General features: G+C 31.9%; 2 protein-coding genes across 2 annotated transcripts; both read left to right on the top strand.

The window, feature by feature from the left end:
- Window positions 1-6,538: 6,538 nt before the first annotated feature.
- LOC125832407 (zinc finger protein ZAT9-like) lies at window positions 6,539-7,986 on the top strand. Its single transcript, XM_049511552.1, has one exon. It carries the CDS (start codon window positions 6,547-6,549, stop codon window positions 7,912-7,914), a length of 1,368 nt encoding a protein of 455 aa, XP_049367509.1. The 5' UTR covers window positions 6,539-6,546; the 3' UTR covers window positions 7,915-7,986.
- A 5,882-nt stretch (window positions 7,987-13,868) lies between these two features.
- On the top strand, window positions 13,869-14,676 carry LOC125832344 (uncharacterized). The gene has a single exon (XM_049511485.1). The coding sequence runs from the start codon at window positions 13,895-13,897 to the stop codon at window positions 14,672-14,674; it is 780 nt and encodes a 259-aa protein (XP_049367442.1). The 5' UTR covers window positions 13,869-13,894; the 3' UTR covers window positions 14,675-14,676.
- Window positions 14,677-15,352: the final 676 nt, after the last annotated feature.

The following is a 15,352-nucleotide window of genomic DNA, read 5'->3' on the forward strand; positions in this document are numbered from 1 at the left end:
GATACAAGTGTGGGCCATGTAGATTTTTTAGCCCTTAGATGCAGCCGGAGACAGTGGGTAATTCCAGCAGGATCTGCGTGTGCTTTTTAGTGCTTATGGGTGCATTTTGACTCTGCCACATCTCAACCTTTTCGTCCAAGTGAGATATTTTTTAAAATTCTACTACTACTACTGCTTTCCATTCGACGTGATAAGAGGGAATTGCTCGGATGGTAAGAATTCCTCACTTTTCTTTCAACTTTAAAGTTGTAAGTTCGAATGATCTGGAATTCAAAAAAAAAAAGCCCGAAGCTCCTAAAAGATAATATTGTTATGCAGCTATCACTATACTATCTTCTCTATAGTCTATAAAAAAAGAGAGGAAATATTGCACTTTTCAATACATTCCATTGTCATGCAGTAATTTAGATCATGACAATGTTCAGACATGAAAGAAACAATCTTTAATTCTGGCACCCCATATGGGCTTTTTACATAGAAAGGGGAAATAGCAATTAGTATCAAAGTACAGGTAGCAAGTACCCTGGAGGGAGGGGGGGTTAAATTAAAGTCATGAAGAAGTCTTTAATTAACACAAATTATGAAGTCAAAGAAGTAGTGGCAGAGTGCTCTACCCTAACTAATTCTTGCATGATATCCATCCAAAGGAACAGGTAAAGCATAGGTCCCACTACCAACCGGGTTCGGATGGAGTGATAAATATGTTTTCATCCTTAATCAAGAGTTCTTGGGTTCGAGTCCCTTAGGTACAAAGTCACTTTTGTTTAGGGTAAGTGGGACTTTCCGGCACGGATCCGAATTTAGTTGAACTCGAATGTGAATTCTGAACACCGAGTTGGGAAAAAAAACATAGGTCCCATACAGATAACTTCAGTTGGGATTTTATAGTACTATATGATATGAGTATTCTCTAAGCATTGCTGGTGAGAAGAGAAGTTGCCATGAATGAACCATTATCTATCTGTATCTATATAAAAAAAGTAACACATGCACCATTTATCATTGTTAGCATTTTCTATAACTACATAAATAAATAAATAAATAAATAGAAGAAAAGATAAAAAAAAAAAAAGAATTAGCAGTGGATGGGTTCCTAGTAGCTCCATTCATATATGGATTTACTTGCATACGTGAGACACATAGTCTGTGCCATTACTTAACTAATTTCTTTCCACTAGGAGTACTGCCATTTATCAGTTTCTAGTCTACCATATATATATAATAAAATATTAGTTATTTTCTTGAGCGAGAGTCTATCGGATACAGACTCTCTATCTCCCAAATTGGGGTCTATTTGATGGTAACTACAAACAATATACTCAATATTTGATACCTTTCAGCTTTCACCAAGTTTGGTTAGTTAAGTAAAGGGTGTTTTCTAAGACCGTCAATAGTTTGGAGATGAAACTAACAATTCACGTTAATAATTATTTGTATATTTGGAAGTCATTGTAAAAACTTGAAAAATTTAAATCTTGAATTTGTCCCGAGCAAATGTGTAACTAATGAAATAACAAGTTACTATCTATCCAACTACTCTCAACTTAGATATACAGTTCAACATGAACTCTCAAGAGCCTAACCACCAGCAAAAACTAGCTAATATAGTTGTTAATTCTATATTTTTTATTAATTAAAAGGGTTGACGTGCTTATCATTAATGAACTTTACTTATATTCTAATATATCTTTAATCATGTAAACTGTATGTGTCACCTAGCTCTCCAGATCTCATATTCACACAAAGTGGACCAATTAAGCTTAAGGATTAACTTTACTTTTATTAGTAATACTAGTCAGTCACGGTAAAGTACCTCTTCATTCTTAATCAAAAGTATTCTCGAGTTTGAATTCTGAATATAAAGTCGCTTTTAATAGAAAACCTTTTACCTAGTAAAGTGAATTTTTTTATCTCAAATTAAAATTAATCAGACTCCAAAATGAATATTGACCATCGAATAAGAAATTATAAGACTTGGTTTTGCTTGTGAATAAGTGAAGCTCCTCAGCAAGCCTCCTTCATTTCTGACCGACAAATTAACAAAGGCTTTGGTAGATCTTGCTTTGACTTGAGGTAAAAGGGATCTGTCACGGGAGTCACACTTTTATAATATCAGTGTTCGGATTAATTTACGCGCATAATGAACTGTTATACAATGAATATTTATTATTCTTTTATTGACGATAGATTATAGTTACCGTATAATTGCCCACAAAATTTTAAGTAAATAAGAAGAAGTTATCTAGTTTTTTAAAAGGATGTTTATATTGCACTTTTGGTGCCTCAATTATTTATAAATTCTAATTTGGATCTTTTATAATATATGGCTTGACACATTTAACTTTCATCAATTATAATGTACGGTTTTTTATCTTTTTATGTAGGAGGTAGGTATGTTATATTCTAACCATTGATAGAACTATATTGCCTTACCGTTAGCTATAGATCAAGTAATAATACTAGCTTAACGAAACGAATGAGTAATTAAATGGTGGAACAATTAGTAATTATGGTAAATTTGTAAATATTCACAAGTAAAAGGATCAAAATTTACACGTTTCAATTAATTAAAGATATTATATATATTTAGTTAGATATCACTGGACTAAAATTAGAATTTATCAAAAGCCGAGGGACCAAAATGCAATGAACCCTAAATTAAAAAAATCAACTTTGTGTCTACATGGAAAAAAAGAGAGAGTTAATTACGTACCCAATTAGGAAATTCTAAAAGAGTAATTTGCGTTACAACAGAAGAGTTTACTTAGGTATTACGACAAATTACAGTTAGAAAAATTAAACCTTATTAATGGAAAAATCTATGAAATTGTGAATTGCAATTTTGGATTCATAGTGTATGACAAAAAAGGGAATTAGTTGCTGAAATTTAGAGCCTTGTACAATACATTTTTGTAACAAAGAAGAGACAAAAAAATGTTGTTGGAACTTGGAAGACTTATCTACGCGCGGTTGCGAAGCCAGTATTTTTTTGAATTTAAAATATTAAAAGATAAACATTTAAAGAAGTTAAAATGATTTGACATCTATTATATATACCCATAAAAATAATTTTATCCTTATATATATCATATACTTTTTCAGAAATAGAATCGAATAAACCCCTGATATTTACAAAAATCCAAGATGAATGCATAACATTTACTCCTATTAACCAATATCACTTAACCATAGTTAATTAGCTTAATTTTGCTTCTGGTCAACTCATAATGACTGAAGTCAATTTTGATTGATTAATTTGATCAGTTGAATCAGTCAATATATTTAATATAAATATCAAGTGCAAATAAATTTTGAGTAGAAGCGATACAAGTTGTTATATATACATTGTCAAATCACAAATGTTTAAGACATAATAAATAATATAATAGGGAATTGTGGATGCTAGTACCTAGCCTTGCTTCTAGCTAGTAATTGAAAGATTCACTATTGCTCAAAATTTAGTGAAAGGGCATGAGCAAGCATAAAGCCAAAGTAGGGCATCAAAATGTTTATATATAATGGGCATATTATGGGGAGAAGACAGACAAGGAGTGGCCAAACTTTACTTGGAAGAGTGTTAGTTGTCAATATGTAGCATCCACTTTTGGTAAAACAAAATACCTAATTAAAGACTTCTTCACTCTCAAGTGAAGTCACTTTTGAGCAATTTATAATAACATATCATATACAAATGTCTTTATGTGTTTCATCATTTTCACCAATTGTCTTCTAATTAGTAGTAGGCTTTTCATTTCTTACAAAATAAATAATAAAGATCTTAATGTGGATGTGGATGACCTAATCCTTTGGTCCATTAATTAGTGCTAGTTAGTCAAGTACTAGTATGTAATAAATTGAGCCACATGGTAGAAGCTCATCAAAGTAAGTGATTAGTTGTAGGCCAAAATTTTGGATCTCTTTGTCAAAATTATGGAGTGGTTGTTGATGAGGTGATCGAGTTGAAAATCACAATGTCTTGAGTTCAACAATTTAACAGAGGCAAACAATGATTTTTCTGTGTAGATATTTATGAAATTAATTAGTTAAAATGTGTGTCAGTTAATCTAGACATAAGACTTATAGTAAAAAATTACCTATATGATCTAAGGATATCAAATATGTGGAATCATCACTTGACACCAATTGGTTTGGTGTAACACCTTAATTAAGGTGAAGTGGTTGAGCAGCTTTCTCACCAGACACCTAGTAAGTCAGCTTAGAGGAAATTGGGAAAACAGTGGGAATTTATTATTGTATTTTTTTTAGCATGCTTCCTACATAATTACCACACTCAATATATAATAAAACTTTATATCTTTCTTTGGAAAGTAAAAATATGTGGCAACTCTAATATTGTTCTCTTCCTCACTAAAACAACACATTAATCGAAGTTTATTGATTCGACTAATTCATTTTCACATCATCACACAAAGACTATCATTAGAAATTTTTTCATTTTAACAGATTCACACTCAAGATATCTAATTAGTCAATGCTACGACCACCCAATAGGGGCGAAGCTAACTTGAGGCTAGTAATTCATTTGAACCTCCTTCGACGAAAAATTACACTGTTTATACATGGTTAAAATTATTATTTCTATGTATATGTAGTAGATATTGAACCCTTTTCGACTAGTTCATCCATTTATTTCTTCATATTTTGAACCTCCTTAATGAAAATTCTGACTCTGGCACTGAGCTATCAATCTAGAAAAACTTAAAAATCTAGGCTTTTAAAATCCAAGATTCTTAGGCCAATCACAAGACATTTTTGCCTCACACAATAATCATCATAAGTGCATGTAGTTGCTTCACTAAGCCAAAGTTAGGCACAAAATAATGTGCAAGCACATGCATGTTTTGATCTTTAAACAAATAAAGAGGTTGGTCTTTTGTGTTCCTCGTAAACACACGCAAATTAAACATTAAATTAATATGTAATTAGACAAGTAAATTCACAGCTAAAGTTGCACTAATAATGCCGGCTAAAACAAGCACAAAAGGTGAGGAACTTTCATATTAATAGGCCAAAAATGTGATTACTTTGTCTACTTAATAATAACAAAGACATATTCACGTTGCGGTTAGTGCTATGAAAAGCCGGCTACATCTGCTAATTTAGGCCGGCAACTTAACTTAGCTTTATATAGATATCATAGTACTAATCAAATATACTAATTGAAGCTAAATTCAAGAAAAGTTTTTCAGTTAGCCAGCTACAATTTCCTAGTTTTTTACTACTGTCAATAACAATATACTTAATTTAATTAAATACTTCTCAAAAAGATAAAAGTTAATTTCTCATACGATCACTCATCATTTAATAATTTTTATATCAAAAAATCATCCTAACTTTGTTTCGTAACATAAAAACAATCACTGGTATGCTTTTTGTGAGGTGTTAGTGAACTTGCACTCTCATGTACTAAATTTTAGTCCTACCCATTTAGGGTTGGGACTCATAGACCTTCAAAACTATTATTAACTCCACTATATGTATCGTCGACTTTTAACTTCACATAAACTATTATTTAAAGAGCTAACAATATCAATTATATATAATTATCATCAGATTAGAATTCAAAATTTGAAGTTTATAAGTTTTTATAATGACCCGATCAAGTTTATATACAATAATAACTAGATTTATAGTATCTCAATAGCAGGATCTAGACAGAAGGTATTAAATCTCCCTCAAATTCATAGATTGTTCTCTAGATCTACCACTGATTATCATCTAGGTGACTCGATAACACAAAACCTTTAATTTTAAACTCACACTGTCCAAATTCATATGACATTCTTTATTTATTTTTTTTGTATGTTTTAAAGAAGAATGTCACATTTTCATAATTGGAAATGATTTACTTTTTAATTTATTCTTAATAAAGTAATTTATAGTCACACAAATGATTAAGAAATATTTCAGATCATAAATTCTTTTAAAATTTTAAATTTTGTGTCAAGTTAAACTCGGTTGAATAAATTGGGAAGGTGGAAGTAGAAAACAAAAGAAGTAATAGTACATAGTACAAGAATAACAGCCAAAGAGTGGAAGCTTCAGCTTAAAATTTACTACAATATTTTAGTGTTGTGAGCTTCTTTAATAGCAAGACAAAGGAAAGAATAGTTATTGAGAGCAGTTGTAATATAATTATTTTATTTTTCTAGCTAAGCCTAAGGTCAGCTCATCACAATTTCACAACAAATAAATCTCAACCGTTGGATTTGAGTTGGCGTAGAATTGTCAGTTGAGTACACGTGCTACTACTACTACTCGTAGTACTATCTTTTCCTCTTTACCACTTCTTTTTATCTTTGCTTCCATGCATGGATTTCTCCTCCCATTTGCCAAACAATACTCTTTCTTTAATTTCTTCTTGAGAGAAAAAAATAATAATTTTGATTTTGATATTTTCTTCATATTAGTAACAATTTGAGCAATTGGGATTAGGTAAAAGTTGGACTTTTTCTTTTTCATTGTTTTTCTTGATTATCATCATCTGATCTGATATTGTTGATTATTGAATTTCGATTTAATTCAATGGGGTATGAAGATCATGAAGTATTATTGAAGCATGTTTGCAAATTTTGCAATAAGAGTTTTCATTGTGGTAGATCGTTAGGAGGTCATATGAGGTCTCATATGGTTAATACGACTGATGGTGAGACAACAAGAAAGAAGCTTCCAGCTTTGATCGTTAGCAATTCCACCACCAATAATAACAACAACAATGTTAATTTGGATATTGGAACTCAAAATGTTAATTATGTGCTTAGAAACAATCCGAAGAAGACTTCGAAATTTTCTGAAGATTTGGTGGATACTTTGCTTCCAAAAGTTTGCAAGGAATGTGGCAAAAGCTTTCAATCTTGGAAAGCTTTATTTGGGCATATGAAGTGTCACTCATCATCATCATCACAAGAAGAAGATTCTTGGAACAGTGTTAGTGAATCTGATACCGAAGCAACAGCAGCAGCAGCTGCAGCAGCAACAGCAACATCAAACAAAAAGAAGAGATCATCAAGAAAAAGGTATAATATGGCCCCTGCTGCAACTTCCTCTTCTTTAACTGTTGCTGCTAATGCTTCTTCCCCTTGTGTATCTGAAATTGAGCATGAACAAGAAGAGATTGCTATGAGTTTGATTATGCTTTCAAGAGATGTAAGCAATTGGGTTGGTCACAATAATGTCACTGATCAATGTTCTGATAACAATTCTCAGTTTTTGACCAAATCAGAGCTGATCAAGAAAGTAAAAAATGGGAAAACAGAACAAGGTGAGAGTTCTAAGTCTCCAATAAATGGTCAAAAAAGGAACAAATCAGAGCCTCTAATTCATGGAGATGATGAGAAAAAGAAGAAGATTAAAGTGGAGAATGAAAACAGAGTTATCTCTGATCCAAAAATAAAATTTGAGTGTACTACTTGTAACAAGAGCTTCCACTCTTATCAAGCACTTGGTGGTCACAGAGCAAGCCACAAAAATTCTAAAGGTGAAACTTGTACTGGCACTGATATCGATCATGTTAAGCGAATCAAGAACGGCAACAATAATGACAGTGAATTTGGGGAAAATTGTGGATCCAAGAAGCAACTAAAGATGCATGAGTGTCCAATTTGTTACAAGATTTTCCCATCAGGACAAGCATTAGGTGGTCATAAGAGATCCCATTTGATTGCTGAGGCCAAAAAAAACATCAACAACAATAATAACCACAATCAAACTGTTGAAGTACAGAAACCAATACCAGAAATCAGAAACTTTTTGGATCTAAATTTGCCTGCTCCTGTTGAAGAAGAAGATAACATATTGGATTCTAGCACTACTGAACAGCATATTGAATTTCAGCAATGGTGGATTGACAGCAGACACAAACATGAGCAACTATTGGGCCTTCTTTCTAACTAATCATTGGGGAATTTCATCAAAGTGTACAGATTCATTGATTCTTTACATGATTGAAGTGTTTGAATTTCACAACAATAACTATGCCTCGGTCCCTAACAAGTTGAGGTCGGCTATATGAATCTTCGCTATTTCATTTAAGCTCAAGTCGAAATTAGTAAGTTTTACCCCAGCTATCAGCCTACTACAACTCTCCTCCTTTATCTGAACTTCAGACCGGCAATGTGAGTTTGCTCATTGAACCATATATTAAGTACCTCTTATTTTTTGTTAGTTGAATTTCTTTTACAAATTTTAGTTAGGGAATGATAATTCAATGTGTACAAGAGTGTACAAGATGTAACTTTTTTTTTCTTTTTCCTATTTTGGATTCATTTGTTGAATACATTTTAGCTTCATCTTGAGCTAAACATGAAGAGTAAATTTTGTTCTAGTGTAATAATTTTATCTTGGGATTGAAGGAAAAATGAGTGAATATGGGACTATATACTATGAAAAAAATAAAAAGATATAGTCATTATAAGTGAGCTTAAATTAAAGTTGGTTGTTTAATTTAGTGACCTACCAAATAAGATGACAAGTTGACAACTCATAGTCTCATCTCATTAGTCTCACAATATGCTAGTGCTTTTCAATAATCTTTAATGCTATACACAAACAGTTATCACGCAACTGAAAAAGGAAGACTTGGTAGATTGGACCACCTCTATAATTCAAAAAGAATATTTAAAAAAATATATATATTTATCTTTACAGTTCTTACACTCCACAATATTATTCTATGTTTATTTACCTAGTCCACTTTAATTAGAACACCTAATTAGACGTGCAGTTTGTTCAAACATTCCTAAGTTGACAAGGTTTACATGTTTGGAGACGTATGATCGAACTGTTGAAGACATAATTAAGTAATTTAAAATGTAATTTTTTTTTTTAATTTTATAACTGATTTACACTCACTTCAACCTTCGTGAATCTAGATAAAGTCGTATTGCGTGAAAACATTCAGTGGTGGCTAACAGCGCATGACAAAAAAATTAATGTTCGAAAAAGTCGTAATTGAAGTAACTAATTATTCATAGGTGGACTTAATCAAAGATAGAACATGCAAATATATACTCGCTCCATTATCTGTTTGGCTGTTGTTTGAATTGATTTTCCTATTCTTGGGAATTAGCACTTGGCACTTTAATATAGAACTTTATATGAAAATTAAAAAAATTATCTGCACCGGTGGATTCATAATATTTAGTAGGAGGGTTGAAAAATAAAATAATAGTGTCTAGGATTTGGAATTAAAACTTCAAAATAAATTTTGAATCACTGAACCACTTTCTAGTCTTATGCATAGAGGATTCAAAATCTCTCTCTATATGTACTAAAAATAAAAAAATGAAATACTTTATATATATAGTATAATATTTTATCGAGGGGGTTCAAACAGTGACGGGGTCACATATACTTGACGGGTGTCAATCGACATCCTTTCGTCAAAAAATTATACAGTATAATTAGATAAAAGTATATATATAATATTTTATCGAGGGGGTTCAGACAGTGACGAAGTCACATATACTTGACGGGTGTCAACCGACATCCTTTCGTCAAAAAATTATACAGTATAATTAGATAAAAGTATATATATAATATTTTATCGAGGGGGTTCAGACAGTGACGAAGTCACATATACTTGACGGGTGTCAACCGACATCCTTTCGTCAAAAAATTATACAGTATAATTAGGTAAAAGTATATATATATATATAACATTTTTAACACCCCTTAATCAAAATTCAAACTCCATCACTTGGATTCGAGTGAACACTCTCCATCACTTGGATTCGAGTGAACACTCTTGCCCCTCCTACATCCCGCCTGGTGACCATCGAATATCCCAAGCTATGGGATATTTTTATCTTCTGTTTTGGGCATATTACCTCTTCGTTAGGCCTCAACTCACCACAACTAGTGGCGTAACAAAAGGGGAGCACGTGCGCAAATAACCTCTTGGAAGACTACTCCGTCTATCCACTTTTGAATTGGCACACTTATTAGAAAAAAATTATTGACATAGTGAATTTATCATTTTACTCCTATTTATTATGAAGTAAATGAATTAAAAACTTAAATTTTTTAAAAAGTTCTACCTTTTTCAAAGTAATTAACTGAGAATATAATAGGTAAAAAGAAATGGACAAATTACTTAAGTACACGACATTATTTTACCTATTCTCAATATTTCCCTACTCTTTTACTAAAATACAAAAATCCCTTATTTTCCCCCAATTCAACTTAATCGGATACTTTATTAGTTTAAGTATCCGCCCGTTATTAATTAAAGTATTCGCGCTGCTATATTATGCATCCGCCCGTTAATTTAAGTATCCGCTCGTTATTAATTAAAGTATCCGTGCCAACTACTTAATAATTTAAGTATCCGCGCTGCTATATTATGTATCCGAAAGACACTAAAAAAGAGATTTTTGGTAATTAATGAAAGAGTAGGGATATGAAGTAATTTATTTCTTATACTATGTGATTTGCCTAATTTTTACAAAAGAAATTGTCATTTCTTGATTTGTCAAAATGGACAAATTATTAAGGACAACTAAAAAAGAAAAAATAGACAAATAATTGGGACAGAGGGAGTATTATTTAAACATAATTGGAAATCATAAAATATTACTAGTATTTGGCTGTTTGAAATTGAAGTAAGTTGAAATATATGATTATCAAACTTCAGACATATAGCCTTATAGGCATGAAGTTAAATTCAACTTCTATTTTAACTTTGATTTGAATTAGGGGTGTACATGGTCGGGTTGGTTCGGTTTTTCAAATATTAAATTAAATTATTTGTGTCGGATTTTTAAATTTATAAACCAAACCAAATCAATAAAACTCGAGTTTTTCAACCTCGGATTTTTTCGGGTTTTTCGGATTTTCGGGTTTTTTCGGTAAAATATTCGTACAAACATATAATTTACTTGTACTTCAAATATTTCTTTACTCCTACCAAAATACAACTATCTAAGTGTTTCTTAGGTAAATAACACAAAATATGATATGATTAATGACACTAAAATATTCAAAAAAATAATAATAATGAAATCGCGTAAAACAAATATTGCAAATTAATAAGTCATAATAAAAATTATCATAATTTAAAAGTACTAAATCAAACTAAAATAAGTTTAATAAGTATTAGTTACATGACTAACTATTAAAGGAAATTAAAATTAGATTATGTATTTTAATTGTCTTAACCTATGTAAAACTAAAGAACAAATATTCTATATTATTGTCATTCTTAGTGTTGAATTGATTTTCTTTATGCATTAGTATTAATTTGATTTTGATTTAAGCTTTATTATAATTACCAATATTTATGGATTATAATCTTTATTGGGTCATTAAGAATTCTAACTTTCAAACATGATATAATATATTAAAGGATAAAAACTATGAAAAAGTATAAGAAATACTTAAAAATTATATCAAAGTAAATATTATTACGTATAAAATAAAATTTTAAAATTATATATATAATGTCGGGTTGGTTTATTTTAGTTGAAACCAAACCAACCCAAATATAGTCGGATTTTTTTTCCAATATCAAATCAAGCCACTAACGGGTTTTTTTTTCCGATTTGACTCGATTTACGATTTGGTTTGATTTCGATTCAAATTTTTACACCCCTAATTTGAATGAAGTACTTTGAAGGTTCAGGTTTGAAGTTAGGTTTTACAAGACTCAAACTTCAAAGCCTAATTTCATATCTGAATATCTAAAGTTCGCATTAGTTTATATGTATAATTTAATACGGTAATATGACAATATATACATCTCTATAAATCAAAGTAATATAATATGTTGATTAGTTTTGAACATATTTTTCAAATTTAGTTTTGAGCGAAACAACTCAAATACAAAATTTATCAAAATTGCCTACAAGTTAAATACTTCAGAAAAACTAGATAAAAGATAAATAGCACATGTAAAACCGGCTGTTGAGTACAAATCCTAATACAAAACGCTGATAACATGTAAATTAATTATGACTCTAATTATTTCCGCCAATTAATTTACAAAAAATATATAAAACATATAAATTATGTATACTTCTACTAAATATACATATAATATACATAGGGTGTGTTTGGTATGAAGGAAAACATTTTCCGGAAAATGTTTTCCAATTTTCTCATGTTTGGTTGGGTTAAATGTTTTGGAAAATGTTTTCCAAATCAACTCATTTTCCTCAAATTTAAGGAAAATGACTTCCCTTCAAAACTTAAGAAAAACATTTTCCAAACTCTCTTCCAACTTTCAATTAAAAAAAATTCTTGAAAAAATCAATTTATTTTGTCCCTACACTCAAACCAACCTCCCAACCACCCCCCCCCAAAAAAAATAATTTAAAGTTTGTTTTTAAATTCAATATTTTTACCCCACCCTCACCCTACTCCCACCCTCTACCACCACCCCTCCCAAAAATATATTAAAAGTTGTTTTTAAAAGATATTTCAAATTTCAAATTTTTATTTTTTACCCCCTACCCTCGCCCCCCCCCCCCCAGCCCCTATCAGCCCCCACCCCCTTCAAAAAGAAAAAAATTTAAGTTTGTTTTTAAAAAATATTATTTCATTTTTTCACCCTTACTCTCGACCCCCCACTCCCCAAAAAAATTTTAAGTTTGTTTTTAAAAAATATTTTCGACTTCAAAATTTCATTTTTTCACCCCTACCCTCGATCCCCCCCATCCACCCACCCACCCCCTACCAGCCCTCCCCCCCCCCCCCAAAAAAAAAAAAAGTTTAAGTTTGTTTTTAAAAAATATTTTCGACTTCAAAATTTCATTTTTTCACCCCTACCCTCGACCCCCCACCCACCCAACCCCTACCAGCCCCCCCACCCCCCAAAAAAAAATTTAAGTTTATTTTTAAAATATATTTTTAACTTTAAAATTTCAATTTTTCACCCCTACCCTCGACCCCCCCACCCACACCCTACCAGCCCCCCCCCCCCACCCCCTACCAGCCCCCCACCCCCCAAAAAAAATTTTAAGTTTGTTTTTTAAAAAAAATATTTTTAACTTCAAAATTTCAATTTTTCACCCCTACCCTCGAACCCCCCACCCACACCCTACCAGCCCCCCCACACCCTACCAGCCCCCCACCCCCCAAAAAAAAATTTAAGTTTGTTTTTTTTAAAAAATATTTTTAACTTCAAAATTTCAATTTTTCACTCCTACCCTCGACCCTCCCCCCCCCACCCCCTACCAGCCCCCACCCCAAAAAAAAAATTAAGTTTGTTTTTAAAAAATATTTTCAATTTCAAAAATTATTTTCTACTCTAGTAAAAATAAAAGAAATTTTTCAAAAACATTTTTCATTCATAAATCAAACACAAAAAATCTTTTCCGAAAAATATTTTCTACTCACCAACCAAACATGGGAAAATAAGTCAAAATCCAACTTATTTTCCAAGAAAACATTTTCTAGGAAAACATTTTCCTTCATACCAAACACACCCATAATTAGTGTATATATTTTGTATATTTGGCCATATCCTATGACCTCAAGATTAATGAGCCTTGCGAGCTTTCAAGTTTTATTGTTATCATGAACTATATACAATCGATCACATCAGATAGATATTCTTTCAATATATGTTATTGAAAGAATCTCGAAGACCCATCAAAGTACGAATTATGATTTTTCGGTTAATAGATTCCTATTCAAAATAATGAATGACCATATAAATTAGTTGACACTAACCCGTCAATTTAGAATTCAAATTCGAGATTTGGTAAATAAATTGGGCCGACTTGTTCATTAACTGGACTCTTAAATTGGGTCACAAAAGAGAAGCACAGTTCGGTCCATCTTGAAAATGCAAATTACAAAATCAGCCATTGACTCCATTAATGGAGGCTTAATCCTTGGTTGATCTCCTCTTTCTCTCTCTGCTTTTGCAGCTATGGCGTCTACAGTAACTCGCAGATTTACAACCAAACTTCTTAGAAATCCTTCATTCCTCAGAGATTCCCAAATAAACCCAAAACTCTCAACCCCCTTCAATTCGTATGTCAAATCAACTCCTTTTATCCAAAATCAGCCACCATTTCTTGGTATGGTTCAAAAGGAAATCAGTTATTCTCAGTATATGGAGAATCTCAAATTTCAAGCTCATGGATTAGCGTTTCCGAATCACCAAAACCCTCTTAAGATGAACCCCAGATACTTTTCATCTAGTAATGAGGATGGTGGAAACCCTAAAAGCCCTAGTGAGTATCCGAGTGAAAACCCTGAATTTAAGCACCAGGAGATCACAGGACCAACTGTTGAGCGTGACCTTACGCCACTTGCAAATGAGACCCGTGAAGTGCTTGAGAAAATGCTTAAGACAATGTATAGTTTGAGCAAAGCATTTGCTGTACTTGGGCTTATTCATCTTGGTTTAGGAGCTTGGCTTACTTACAAGACTCAGTCTTCCCCAATTCCTGAGATCTCAATACAAAGTTTCTTGGCTTTTGGGTTGCCATTTTCCTTGGCATTCATGTTGAGGAGAGCGCTGAAGCCGATTTACTTCTTTAAGAAAATGGAAGAACAAGCTAGGTTGCAGATTTTGACTCTTACTCTACAGGCTGCTAAGCAATTGAACTTGTTGTTTGTTCGCGCTCGAGGTGTTACTTACTCATGTGTTGCTGTTACATCCCTTGGATTGATCCTTGTTGTATTCTCTAGATTGAGTAATTAATTCTCTGCTACCATTAATACATCAATATGAACATGAATAAGAGTTGCCAATTTTGAATGTTCTAATCTTTTGATTTGAATCGCGCGGTTTAAGTAGTTGCAACAAGTGTTTGATGTTGAATTTGTAAGCTAAATACTGATCAAGATTAGATTTTCTGGGGAAGTTTTAGCGTATAATGTCGAGTACAATGAAAATCTATCATACCTTTGTTTTTTCTATGTCACTGTTCCATTGATGGCGGTATTTGGTGCATTTCTGATCCTTCTATTTGAAACAGAGCTTTGTTGATTGGGAAGTTTTTCCGTTGGCCAGTGATTTAAATAGTTGCAAGAAATGTTTGATGTTGAATTTGTAAGCTGAATACTGATCAATATTAGATTTTGACAGTTTTAGCAATGACTTGATTACGAAGAAACTCTTGTCATACCTTTGTTTTTGCCATATCGTAATTCCATTGATGGAGATATTTGATCTTACAATACTGGCTGTTGTTCTAAATTCACCAGAAGTCGATGTCATGGACAACGTGGAGAAAATTGCAGGTCAAGTAAAGAACTGTGAGTGCTTGTAAAGTAGCTTAAGCTATATTTGTATGTCAACATATATGGCACAGCATTTGCATCTTGCATGCATTGAACAATTATCTTTGCATTTGTGGCTTGCTATGTTCCTGATGAT

This window comes from Solanum verrucosum, unplaced genomic scaffold (genome assembly GCF_900185275.1).
Source record: "Solanum verrucosum unplaced genomic scaffold, falcon-dt-bn FXZP01000009.1, whole genome shotgun sequence".
NCBI lineage: Eukaryota > Viridiplantae > Streptophyta > Magnoliopsida > Solanales > Solanaceae > Solanum > Solanum verrucosum.